At 37.4% G+C, this 14,189-nt stretch overlaps 1 protein-coding gene across 1 annotated transcript; it reads left to right on the top strand.

Annotated features, from left to right (window-relative positions):
* The first annotated feature begins 3,751 nt into the window (after nucleotides 1–3,751).
* Nucleotides 3,752–5,991, top strand: LOC122076804 (heavy metal-associated isoprenylated plant protein 7-like). Its single transcript, XM_042642411.1, has 5 exons — nucleotides 3,752–4,113; nucleotides 4,196–4,457; nucleotides 4,544–4,752; nucleotides 4,904–4,991; nucleotides 5,293–5,991. Exons 1-5 carry the CDS (start codon nucleotides 4,105–4,107, stop codon nucleotides 5,721–5,723), a joined length of 999 nt encoding a protein of 332 aa, XP_042498345.1. The 5' UTR covers nucleotides 3,752–4,104; the 3' UTR covers nucleotides 5,724–5,991.
* The last annotated feature ends 8,198 nt before the right edge of the window (nucleotides 5,992–14,189 follow it).

The following is a 14,189-nucleotide window of genomic DNA, read 5'->3' as shown; positions in this document are numbered from 1 at the left end:
TTTACAAACCAGTAATAGGAGATCTTTGATTATATATATATATATATAAGAGAGAGAGAGAGAGAGAGAGAGAGAGAGAGAGAGAGAGAGAGAGAGTGTGGATACCAAACAAAAACCACAAGATGACACAATTTGAAAACAGGAAAGATTTAGCCTAGCCTAGCCAAGCCATTGAAGTCATTGGAACCATTCTAATTCTAAACACATTTTGATAAGGAGTAAGGTACATGCATGTTTTGTTTTCCTATTACAACGGATTAAAAACAGATTAAGAAAATGACTTATTCTTATCTTGGTTGAACTACCTGGACCCCATTTCAAAAGAGTAAGCATTTGAGTTTGAGTTGAACATGAAACATTATTCATAGGTTGATGGATAAACCAACTCGTCCAGACGAAACTTGGGAAACCAATTAATTGTGATAGAATTGGTAATATAATTATGGGAGAGGGTAGCCTACTATACAAGAGTTCGTAGGTCACACTAATGGTGGTGCAGAGAATGATATCATCGACATAGGATCGCATGAGATTGTTAGTGATTGCTCACAGCTCATTATAAATAGATCAACAGGTTTGATGGGTCTTAACCTAGGTGCATTCCAAATGTATCACATTCATTTATTAAAATGTTGTAAAATCTATTTCAAAGGTATGATGTAATCTACATCAGAGATTTAAACATAAAAAAGGCTGATCTTGAATTCTTAATTCCAGCCAATCTAGATCGGATAGATCCCAACTGACTTAGTAGGTATAGGAATGTAAAAGTAGATTCTAGGGTTTTTAGGCCGAGACCAACCTAGATTCCAATTCCAGATTTTTCATATCTTGATCTGCACTCTGGTAGCATTGTATGCTTTTAATTTTTTTTTCCCCCTTATAATTATATATAAAATTGATCATTGATATGTAAGATTGGTAAGGTGATGATATTTAATTTGTATTGTCTAAAATGAGATTAAGATTTTTTTTGGTAAGAAAATGGGATAGAGTTGATAAGACTAATCAAGTTGATGTGTTCCTTCTATGGTTTGAGATCTTGATATGGAGAATGGGATCTATGAATCAATATCATATCAGTCAAGAATCAAGATCAATCCAATATCAATTTGCTCCCACCAATTTCAATTGGTCGATTCGGTCTCCTCAAACCATGTTCCCTATTTATTCCTTTCTTGAAGCTTGCGTACTAGGAAACCAAATTAATTCTCCATAAATTTTATAATTTTCCTAGTACTACTGCACGAATTGTACTTCACCAACCATAAAAAACAAAAAGTACTACAAGAGAATTGTTGACTCCAAGCAACAGTACGAAAAAAAGTTAGAATCACCTCTAAAGATTGGTCACAGATTACATAGATATGATAGAGATAAGAAATGAGTAGGAGAAAAAAAAGGTTAAAAATTATTTTTTTAATTAGAATTTAAAATTTTGCATTCACTGAGGGTGAAGAAATTCCCCTATCAGTATATAGTCATTCTCTCTTCCTTTATAGTAGAAAGTTTTGAAGTGTCTCATCCAATAGCAATAAAGGTTATGAACAAAAAGATTCTCTAATTTAGGTGAATAAAACTTGATCCATAAAAATATATTCCTTTTATCTTTCTTGTAATTTATAATTACTTTTTTACTTATTTATTTATTTTTATCTCCCTCCACAGCTTTTTGGTCCCACTACCTTGACATGCCACCAACCTAAAATTGGGTGTGGGACTGAGAAGTTGATTTCACCATAGAAACTGACATATTGTTTTGTTTAGATCATATTTAATATTGTTATTCTCAAATTAATTAAAACTGAGTTTTCTCACATCAACGGTTCTTTGGATTGATGGTTTCAAATGGTTCTTTGGATTGATGGTTTCAGTTGATGTCTATAGGATATAGGGGAACTGTGAAAGATATTATCAACTATTTATAAATAAAGTCAGACATTTATGGCTATTGATAGTTGTATTTTTTCTACAATCCAATTGTAAAAAAATTTCTCAGATAAATTATTATAAGAAAATGATATTGTGACAAAAGTAGCATGAAGTTCCATGAATTTTCAATTCAGTAATTCTCTTTGGGTCGCCATGACAATTATCACTATGTCGCAAGTCAAGTTAGGCTGAAATTTTGTAAGCAATCATTTCTCAAAGTCGCATGTTGACTTGTCAAGTTTTAAGTCAAATGTAATTGGTAAAGTTGCAAAACAATTTATTGAAAAAATCATATATAACTATAGATAAAGAATAGGAAGTGCATTGATATGCATGAGAGGATATATAATTGGATTGGGAACACTAGCTTAGACTAGTGGAGACAGCTTCAGCTTGAAGCGACACCAAGGGGAGGAGCTTGTGAGAACAAATCTTGTCATATTCTAGTGTATAGATAACCCACTCCCACACCACACCCAAAAAAAAGAAAAAAAAAAAGGATTTTATTTGAAAATATAAATATGTTGTCAATGGTATGAGTCATAGAAAAGAATCTTTGGTGTACGATGTCTCATATTTCGTTGCAGTTTAATCCAGACAGTACTAGTGCAATCCCTCGATAGTACTATGTATATTGTTTGTTTTTATTTTTTCATTATTTTCTACATCGCTTTTAGAATTATGTTTCTACAAAATCATCTTTTTACCCAACCATGATGGACGATGTTTCTACCCAGGAAGTCCTACCCATCCAAATTCTTCAACTCGAAGCTCATTTAATTAGTTATTTATAGCATTGGATCCACATAATGCCGGTGTGTAGGAATCCACAAAATGTCGGTGTGTCATAGCTTCTACACATCGAGGCAGGGACCGCAAGAGATAACACTTGACCGTTAGCATATAGGGAACCCATGTTAGAGAGGAGAGAGTGTGGAGTATAAGAGGTCCACACCCACTGGCAGTGTGTACAACTTTGTTCCTTAGGTTACATTCTACAATATTTGATAATGTATATTGGTATCGTACGTGTGATAACAGTAGATGCACAGGAAATGCATTATGATTCGTATATTGGGAAGCCCACATCATGGTTTAAGTACATAGTATTGAATCGGAGATCGTTCATCTTGAAAATTGATATGAAATCAGTATGTATCGGCTTGGATCAAAAGGTTATGCCTTTGGTTTTTCTTAAAAATTATTATTATTATTATTATTTGTACCCTTGATCTAAACATTCTAGTGATATGTGATCGACCTATGTTGATACCAATTCGAATTGGCTGAATCAACTGATACTTCAAACTAGGGATTGTCAATTCCAAGCTCGGCCCAATAGACTCGACCTAACCTGATTGTTAAAGTTTGAACCAGACCGGCCTGATTTTTACCCAGTGCAAGGGTGCTACTCGATAAACGCCCAACAAAGATCGATCAATTAATTAAGCTTGACACATTTAAAGATCGTTTAGAATTAAATATATCGTTAGCACGTTTAACTCAATTATTAGTAATTTGATTAAACATCGATATCCGACTGTTTGTTTTTAAATAAACCATACCTCCTAACATATGAGTTGTTAGGAGGACTGATTACTTAAACGGAGGATCATGATAAAGATTCTAAAATGAATAAACCGATTAAGATACCTACATTGTCAGGAAAAAGAAAGAACGTGAAGAGTGTGAGCATGCAATACTGGCAGCGTGAACGTGGTTTTCCCCGGCAAAGGATTCAGTTACAAATAGAGTCTGCTATGAACTGACTGTGGTTGAAGACTTCGTACAAATGTAAGTAAATACTAGAAGAGTCCAATGGCCCAAAACGTCCATCCAGCCCACCATAACCACCATTCGTCTGGATCCCTTTGGACCTCTACTGTGTGAAGTCGGAGACTCCGCCCTCTCATCACCGTATGATGACCTTATAGATCCACATCTGATGGTATAAACCTTATAAAGTAGGTACACCAGATTGACTGGAGTGAGATACAGAGGTGTTGTATCGCATGAGAAAGAGCCTCAGGCTCAGGCAATGAGTAAGGCAAGACGAAAGGAGATAGGCATGACAGAGACCTGAAGCGCTTCGCTCGTCTTTATAGCTCATCCTTCGCATTTCTGCAATTCCAAGGTAGTAGAAGAAGAACAGTGGAAGGGAAGAGAAGAAAAATGGGGGAGGTAAAGAACCCTATTCCTTAATTTCTCTTATCTGAAGAAGAGCTCGATCCATTTTCCAATTGTTCTTTCTTTGTTTTTGCAGGAAGACAAGAAGGTAGAAGAATCTAAGAGTGCAGATGGAGAGGCAAAGAAACCAGAAGAAGAGAAGAAGGAGGAAGCCAAGGCTGAGAAACCCAAGGAGGAGGAAAAGAAAGAGGCGAAAACAGAGGAGTCGAAGGATGCCAAAGATGCCGACACCAAGGAATCCAAGGAGCCACCTTCACCGAAAGAGATTGTTCTCAGAGTCTACATGCATTGCGAGGGATGTGCAAGGAAGATCAAGAGAAGCTTGAGAGGATTCGAAGGTTTGAGTATCGAACCCATTTTCCTTGTTTTTATTGCCTCTTATAACTTTCTAGGTGAACTCGATCCAATGTATTGTGTTCTTCAGGAGTAGAAGATGTTCAGACTGATTGCAAGACTCATAAGGTGATTGTGAAGGGTGAAAAGGCCGATCCTTTGAAGGTTTTGGAAAGAGTTCAACGGAAGAGTCATAGACATGTTGAGCTTCTCTCCCCGATACCGAAACCTCCGGCAGAAGATGCAAAGAAAGATGAAGACAAAAAAGAGAACGTTAAATCAGAGGAGAAGAAAGAAGAGGTCCGTTCATGATTGAAGATAACACAGAAGAGCTTCAGATCTGTATCTCCTTTTGTTTGGATTCCCCCTCTGTTTCATCTCCATTTTGGGTTCTGCTTTGTTTCAATTTGATTCTAGATTTTATTTTATTTAATTCGTTCTCTTCCTGCAGCCTCAGGTGATCGTAGTAGTATTAAAAGTTTACATGCACTGCGAAGCTTGCACTCTGAAAATCAGAAAATGTATACTGAAAATGAAAGGTGAATACTCTGTTCTTCTTCTTCTTCGCCGATCTCAACAAGTTTTCTGCTTTTCTTTTTTAATAATACCCTTTTGGGATCTTCAGAATCTCCGACAATGTTCAACTCCAATCAATGACTACTAATTGAAAAGAGTATCTAATTTATTAATTAAAAATCCTTACAGATCCTTGTAATGAAATCTCCATCTAATTGTTAGGTGGCAAATCCTTGAAGATTTTTCAACTTTTATGGCCAAATTAGAAATGGGAATAAGAGATTTGATGGTGAAAATATTGAATCTTGGGATTTGATTTTGCAGGAGTTGAAGCTGTGGATCCGGATCTGAAGAGCTCACAGGTAACGGTGAAGGGCGTGTTCGACCCACCAAATCTGGTTGAGTATGTCTACAAGAGAACAGGGAAGCGCGCTGTGATCGTGAAGCAAGAGCCAGAGAAGAAAGAGGAGAAGGACGAAAAGAAGGGTGAAGAGAAAGAGAAGGGAGGAGGAGAAGGCGGAGAGAAGAAGGAAGAGAAGAAAGAAGAAGAAAAAGGAGAAGCGAAGGCGGCGGCGGAGGAAGTAGCAGGAGGAGGAGGAGGAGGAGGGGAAGAGGAGACTAAAGTGGTGGAATTGAAGAAGAATGAGTTACTGTACTACTATCCATACTACTATACCCCCAAATACGCCATGGAACATGCGTATCCACCTCAGATCTTCAGTGACGAAAACCCAAACGCCTGTTCAATTATGTAAAAAAGTTTGAGTAATTAAGCATTAGCATTCGCCATTCCAGAATTCTAGTCATCCTTTCTGGTTCATCAACCTTTCCTCTTCCCCTTTCTTTCTCCCTCTCTCTCTTTATATGTATAGATTTCATCACTCTGTCCTTTCGTGTCTCTCTCTCTCTCTCTCATTCTCTCAGTATAAATCTATGGAGGAAAGCTGTAGAAAATTTTGGTGAGTTTGTACTTTTCTTTCTTACAGCTATTTAAATCCATAAATAAAAGAACAATTTCGTGTACTTTTCTTCATCATTCTCTTGGTATTTTTCGTCTCTCAATTTAAGTGTTGTTCATTCAAGATTCCTTTTGTCTAGAAGAAATTTCGATACGTTTCATCTTAGGGGAGGAACATGTGTACGATCCGACATTTTTTATTTTTATAAAATGTTCCGATCTCATATCAATTGCTTATGTAAGGCTATGTTTGGTAGCTAAGAGAAGAAAAGAAAAGAAAAGAGAAAAGAGAAGAAATGAAATGAAATGAAATGATAAGAAAATAAAAATATTATGTATGTTTGGTTACCAAGAGAATAAAAGAAAAGAGAAGAAAAAAATTCAAAAAATTTGAATTTTAAGAGAGAGATAGGCACATGGGAAATCATTGTGTAATCATTATTTTTTCATATTTTGTCATGTTTTCTTATGTTTTTGGCAAGAAAATTTTTGGGGGAACAAAAGAAAACTTCACAATTCCCAAGAGGAATTTTGAATTTGAAGAGGGGAATCTTCTCTTGGGTGAAGACATACCAAGTGGAAAGAAAAATTATTCACTCAAAGAAAAAAGTACAAAATGTGCATTTTTTTCTTTTCTTTTCTTGGCTACCAAACACAGCCTCAGAGATTTTGTGTGGGTTGATGTAGATGTGGTCTTCGCACATGGGAAGATTTAGAGTGCATATTCAGATGCTATCAGCCATCAGATGTGCATTGGGTGCTAGAGAGGATTTGGATTCATCTTAGGTTTCTCATCTTATAGGCAGGTTTTTAGGGGAGAGTTTTCTTGAGATTCGTATAAGTGGTATTGGAGCATACAGTGCTCGTCCCAACAATGGAAGAGGCCAATGTTGCCAAAGTGAAGTTTCTAGGAAAAGATTATTTGTCGTTCGGAAGATACCTTGGAGTGTAAGGTTCCAAGGGAAGAGTAATTGATCGTCAGGTAGAGACCTTGGAGGAGGAATCTAGAACCTTCTTGTATGTGTGGTTTTGTGATCGACATTTGGATTCTATTAGGTTAGAGTCCAATGCATTAAGAGAGTGACTTAATGGAATCCAGGTGTCCATCATCGGCTTGTATGAGAACGTTTTAGTAAATGTGGTCTTGTGATCGACACTTAGATTCCACGAGGCCAAAGTCCAATGTATTAAAGAGAGTAACTTAATGGAATCCAAGAGTCCAAAACGTTCTCGTAAGTGCGGTATTGTGATCAACACTTGGATTCCACTATGCCAGAGTCCAATGCATTGAAGATAGTGACTTAATAGAATCTCCGTGTTCATCACATGCTTGTATATATGAGAACATTCTCGTAAGTGTGGTATTGTGATTGACACCTAGATTCCACTAAGCTAAAGTCCAAAATGCATTAAAGAGAGTGAATTAATGGAATCCAGGTGTCCATCACACGCATGTATGAGAACGTTCTCGTAAGTGTGGTCTTGTGATCACCACTTGGATTCCACTAGGTCAAAGTTTAAAATGCATTAAAAAGAATGACTTAATGGAATCTAGGTATCCATCGTAGGCCTGTATAAGAACGTTCTCATAAGTGTGGTCTTGTGATTGGCATCAATATTTCACTAAACCAAAGTCCAATGCATTAAAGATAATGACTTCATAGAATCCAGGTGTCCATCATAGGGTTGTATGAGAATGTTCTCATAAGTGGAGAGACTTACAAATGGCTACTTAAACCAGAATGAGTTTTCGTAGAAGCTTGTTATGAAGTGTGTGAAATCGCATAGAATGGATGTCACTTCCAAAGTTTATAGGGTTGAATTCTAGCGAATGGCTGGCTGAGGATGTCATCTCCAGCGAATGGCTGGCTGAGGATCGAGGATTAAGAGCCGGGAGGGGAGAGAGAGATATGATAATGATAATGAGAACGACGCGGGTGACGAAGTGGGTGGTAGAGGAGGAGCTGCCAGTTATGCGGTTGGTAACAGCCGAAGACGTCATGTACGTCTCTTAACTTTTCTCCCAATGATGAAAGTAAAATCTTTCTTTCCCTTAGAAAGCGATTCATAAAAAGGATGGCCAGCGGTGCATAAGGAGGGGAGGGGAGGGGAGGGGAGGGAGGGGACCCGAGCATAGTTTAATACATACGCTTACTACGCTTAGGTTAATAGCATGTATGTGGAGCCTCGACAACGTTGATACTTTGAAAGCCAAAAGGATCTTTCACCAAAAAACATAAAAAAAGCGAAAAAGATCCTTGCCTCTAAGACCACCACCGTTAAGCCCCTTAACCCACCGAGCTGCGAGTTCATAGGGCTGAAAGTCTTGGCCCTCTCAAAAATGCCATAATAAATTTGAAACTGTTGTGCATACTTTGGTATAGTCTCTTTGCTTCCTCCTATTTGGAGGGGGTCTCCATCTCCAGAAGATAGTTCTCTACCTTTAATGGGTTCTCTCAGTCATGGATTGTTTCTCCAAATTCATCTTAGGCAGGGGCATGGTGGTCATTGCATACACTTGTGCCTATGATGCAATAGCCTTTTTTTTTAGAACAACCCAATGCACAAGGCTCCTGTTACTGCAAGGTCTGGGAGGGACAACTGTCTACGCAGCCTTACCCCCTGCTTCGCAGAAGAAGCTGTTTCCAAGTTTTGAACCTGTGATCAAAAAATTTTGTCCCTATATAATTTTACTAATGGGCCAGGGCTTGGTTGGCTGGACGATGGTATGGGAGGCGGGGTGCCATCAATTTTTTTTATGTTTTACTAACGATGAGTATCCAGGCCTTCGGCCTGACTAGTCCCGCGGGTCCTTATTGACTCCACAATCGCATGGACCGGGTCATACCGGGATTGAATGAGAACAATTTAGCTTTCACTGAAAGCAGTGAAGAACACTAAACACCCCCGTGTGAGTGGCCCAAGATGTACCTAGTGGGAATCGAATTTAGGACGTCTGAGTTTACGGCTCGTACCAAGTTCATTGCAACTTATCTACATTGTATATCTATTGCAACGATTAGCCGATGTAGTCCTGGTTTGTCCTCTCTTTCTATGGAGTGTGAAGCAATTCGTGATCAATGGGATACTACTTACAAGAAGCTTATAGATCAAGCAATGAGTATATTATTCTTCTATATATGATCGTGAGGGGCCTTCACAAGTGTGTTTCTATGTTAGATTGGGCTTCTAAGTATCAACATGAAGACATCTTTTCTTTAGTTTCTCTGTTTACTCTCAACCACTTTAGTGTTGAGGCCGACATATTAGCTAATTTTTATATCATATATATTCTTTGTTTGTAGCTCATGTTTGGTGGCTAATCCCACCATCTTTTTATTTCTTTACTTTTTTTATCAGTGAAGTTTTCCCCACCGTAACTATTTCAATTCAATACATTTTTAACTATTGGATAATAAATTCGTATTTATTAATTGCTTCTTATTCAATCTTTCATTCCATTCTAAGTTCCATTACAATTCCTAATGATTCTCATTCATTCATGTTATGATCGATCTAAGAGATTTGATATAAATTTATATAGTCTTGAATTTCCTCGTCTTATAAATAAGTTTTTAGAATTGAGTTTCTTGAGATTCGCAAAAAATTGTATCAAAGCAATGGATTCTTAATCTCAATCCGTAGACTTCACTAAATTTGAAGTCTACTATCTCAGCTTTTCATTGTTCTGCTGAAGAGAGCAGATTGGGTATGGTTCATATTGCTATTTCTTGCACTCCCCTTCATAATGATCACCCTCATTTCTTACATGTTGATTTTTAAATTCCATTTCTCTCGCAAGACAATGCTTTTTCTTTTGTTGATGGGGCATGGCTATCAAACTCTCAAAAATGTGTGAGAGGTGCAATTATATATGACAAGGGAAAGATGTTCATCGGAGCGAAGTACAAATCTAGTTGGGGTCATTCAGCTGCGGCCATGGAAGCTTAAGGAGTCTGTGACGCTCTTCTCTTAGCTAAAAGCTTGGGGCTCTATGTTTTGTCGATCTTTTTTTATTGTTAGCCTCTTATCCAGACCCTCAACAGCATCTCTACGTCTCTTGATTGGGCAACCTTAGAAATAGTTGATGTTATTTTTGTACTTTCTCTAGATTTTGCTTTAGTTCTCTTTTGTTTCATTTCACGTAGTTCTAATAGGGAAGCCCATTTCTTTGCAAGTGGTGCTCTTAATTTTGGTCTTTCTCATACTTGGTGGATTCAGCCCCCACCCTTTCTCGTAAATAACTCATATCTTGGCAAGAGTTCCTTCTTGTCCGATTTTTTTCAGTAACATTTTGTTTCTGTCAAAAAAAAAAATATATATATATATATATATCCTCGCACAAAAAGATAATCTGATGCCTTCATAGTGAAACCGTTAAGAAAAAACCATTTATCATTGAATAGAAAGCTTTCAACAAAACAAGACCATTTAGAAAGAATTACCTAATCTTAATGTATGGACATATTAATCATATATAGAGATTGTATTACAAAGAATCGAAAAGATCGGGTCAGATCTGACGCATATTTTATGAGAGTTGGACCCACATCTCACATCTGGGCCCTCAGAGTAAACTTTTAGATTCCTTCCACGTGATACCCTTCTTGGAAAAATATATGGGAATAAATCATTCTGTCTGTACGATCACACGTCATACGATCTGCTGGTGGATGCGGCAACTGCCAATTGCTAGCGAGCTACGTGGCCATTATCACATGTTTGACTCTAACTGATGCTGATGTGTCAATCCTTCTCCCCGTGGACATGGGACCCACACTTCTTTCTTGCATAGTTAAAAGGGTAAATGGATTCACTAGGGTATGGCTCTACGTCAGAGGCAGACACATGGGCTGAAATGACCCATCAGTCCTTTTGAAATAAAAAATCACGTCTCCTATCATTTTTATTGGTCTATGTATACTCAGGAGTCGCATTTTCCCATAAAAAATGCTTCCTCTCGTTTAAATTCTACTAATGGTAAGGTTCCATTCTAATTTTTCACCTGCAACCTCACTACATGGGCAATGTGGGGAGATAAAAAAACTTTCAATCTATTTTGAGTATCCATAATGGTGTCGGTCTTGTTGATAGTGATACATATATGTATCAATTGGATTGGTTCACATCCCTATTTGACATGAGTTTATTGCACAATATTGATACTGTCAGGATTGGTTTACTCCCTATCTAATATAGTTTTAGTACAGGTATAGGAAGAATATTAGGGGGGAAAAAAGGCAAAAGATCCACACATCATTTGCATGTGGATTCTTTTGCACATGTTGTTGGTCAAAATTAGTTTTAGGGACGATTAAGATAGTCCCACATTGTTTAGGTACAAGTAGGGGCGAACGCTTTGATGTAGGCATATTTTAAAACCATGCGGGCTATGAACCCAAAATGGACAATATTACATGGACACTGTCTCTCTCTCTCTCTCTCTCTCTCCATAAATTCTCCTACTATTTTGTTGGTGCAACATAAATTCTTGATCCTACTTAACGATTTGCAGTGGTAGTAGCTCAGCTCACTAACTGCTAGATGTCAAAATTAGTACGTGGGTGGCATGAAAAACCCTCTCCCTGGTTATAGTCATGAAGATGATCGAATTTCAGTTCAAAAAGGCTTCACCAAATGGAAAAATAGACCTGCGAAAATTCTAGGGCCTACGAGAATTGAATTTAACCCTTACATGATTTTTTAACTAATTCTTTTGAAAATAAAGAAAAAAATGAATAAAAAAATCTCTATTTTTTCTGGTAAAAATAGAAAAATCTCTATAAATTAAAGAAATATATACATTTCATCTAAAATATATTTCATTTCTCAAGGAATTATATGAATTTTCCTTGCTATCAAACACCAAAAATGACTATATGCATTACTCATTTTGGGATCAGACCGAAATTGAACCAAATAATTAATTAGTCCTACTACCCAATTATTTTTCAATCAATCCGTCTTGTAATTGATCTCGATTACTCGGTCCACAATCAGGCCATGGCTGGTTAATTGATAAATAGATGGGTAAACATCGGTCCATAACCCATCAGTTTACTTGTGTTTTAATCGGGTTGCCCGTAGGTAGATAATTGACCCAGACCGGGGACTGAACAATAACTACAAAATTTTTAAAGCAAAAAAAATTGAGACTATACCAATTACTCGACCGGTATGGTCTGGTCTGGTCTGGTCTGGTCTGAGATGTTATCGGTTGGTCTTTACTACACAGATTGACTTGGCATGGCCGCATGGGTGGCAGGGTTGTAACTATCAAATTGGGCTGGGCTACACCAGGCTCACACTTAGGATCAATTACGCTCAAAATTCACCAATTACCCTGTGCAGGCCCACACCCGAGTTGATATGAGACTACGCACATTCTTGGCCCAAGTGAGTTTTCTAATTCCTGGGCCTGTGGGTCTTATTTCAACCAAGAGACCGTGGAGCTACCGCCTATCTTTTTCTCAACCCAATATAGTGACTTTTCTGCCCTTTCATTCCATGACAAGATCGTAGCATTGTCGAAGTCCTATTCAGAGGGTCGTCACTACCCCCAAAGGAAAGTTCCCCTTCGTTGGGCACTATCTGAATTGCATAGATGGATTGTTTTGTCCCATACCCCATCCCCAAAGTGGCTATGAAGGTAGCAATCGCTTTCCATTGATCTTATTAACCTAAATTTGACATAAATGAAATTTCTGGACATGTTGGTAGAAATCGTATTCCGTTGATCTTATTAACCTAAATTTAACATAAATGAAACTTCCGGACATATTGGCAGCAATCGTTTTTCATTGTTGACAAATCCAATAGAAGCTCATATGCATTTTTTTTTTCTTTTGCTACTTAACCCCTAACAGAGTTGAGGCAAGGGTGCTCTATGATAAGCTAGCTCATAGTTGCTGGTTGCTGGTTGCATGTTGCATAAGGGTGCATTAACACATGTAGAAGTTTCATTGCTCCATAAGTGATGATGCACACTAGAAAGAAGCAAGTGCTTATGCGAACAAGCAACGATGGTAAGTGTATAAGTAGGATATATCGTGATAAATATGGCATAGAAAGTTAGTATGGGTTAAAAAATAAATCCACTTGATTTCAGACATGGTACAACCCAAATCCATCATTCTCTTTGGTTTGCACAGGCAAAAATTTAGGATTTATTCTAAGTGTCTCTAAGAAGAAAAAAAAAAAATTTCAAAATTGTATCAAGAATTATGTGTTAAATGATGGTGTCATTGAAATAAAACATCTTAAGCAATCTATTGTCACCTCAAATCTGATATGATGTAGGAGATCTTTTTCAACTAATAGATGATATCTCACCAATCATAGTCTAATCTAGTTCCAGCATCAGCAATTTTAAAGGAAGAAAAATATCTTAACAAATAAATAAATAAATGTTCTTTCACAAGGTAGTGAAGAAGCATTCTTATTTGTCAAAAGAAGCAACTCATCCCGTCAGAAGCAGATTGCATAGAGATCCCTTCCATAAATTCTGAGATTAGCGCTTCGTAGGCTTGTCATTAGTCAATGGCGCTTAATAGAATAGAATAGCAAAGAAAAAAAAATGAAACTAATGTCATATAATGAGATCCTCAGTGAAATCATTTACCCAAACCTTCTTGGTCTTTCCATCCAATGAACATACATATTATTAATTTACCTAGTCATCGGCCACGCTTTGCATCCAGCCTAATCAGCATCAGAAAAAAATTGCACTTTCACTTCTAATTGGATGAATACAAAAATTCTCCTCCTATTTGTCTAGCACATCAGAACCAATAAAAAAAAGATAATTTATCACACTACCTCATAGAGAATACCACTATTATGAAAACACTTTCTCTGGTTCATCAAATTAGACTCAGACCCTTACCATCTGTCACTGTTAAGTGAAAAGTTAAAATGACTGTTATACACTATTCATTAAAACTCATTCCTCTTCACCACTACGACTGAAAAACCGTTCAAATCAAAGACTAAAAACACAGAAGGAAGAACGTTGAGAATCAGTACAGAAACAGGGGTTCCGGCAATCGGCATCATAGGAAACCGATTGTGGGTTTGTGTTTGGTATTCTCAGAGCGTATTCTGGGTCAAAAAAGCCTTTTGGTATGCATTAACATTCTCAAATCCTAGAACGAGGCACCACCTAGAATGTGCTTTTATGCCCATTCCGTGTTCTTGTTCTGTAGCCAAGCAGCAACGAGTTCGATCTGAGTGTTGCTCTCTCCACCTTCGACGACGGAGTTAG

Source organism: Macadamia integrifolia, chromosome 1 (assembly GCF_013358625.1).
Source record: "Macadamia integrifolia cultivar HAES 741 chromosome 1, SCU_Mint_v3, whole genome shotgun sequence".
In the NCBI taxonomy this organism is placed as follows: Eukaryota; Viridiplantae; Streptophyta; class Magnoliopsida; order Proteales; family Proteaceae; genus Macadamia; species Macadamia integrifolia.
This window is presented reverse-complemented; position numbering and strand designations above follow the sequence as displayed.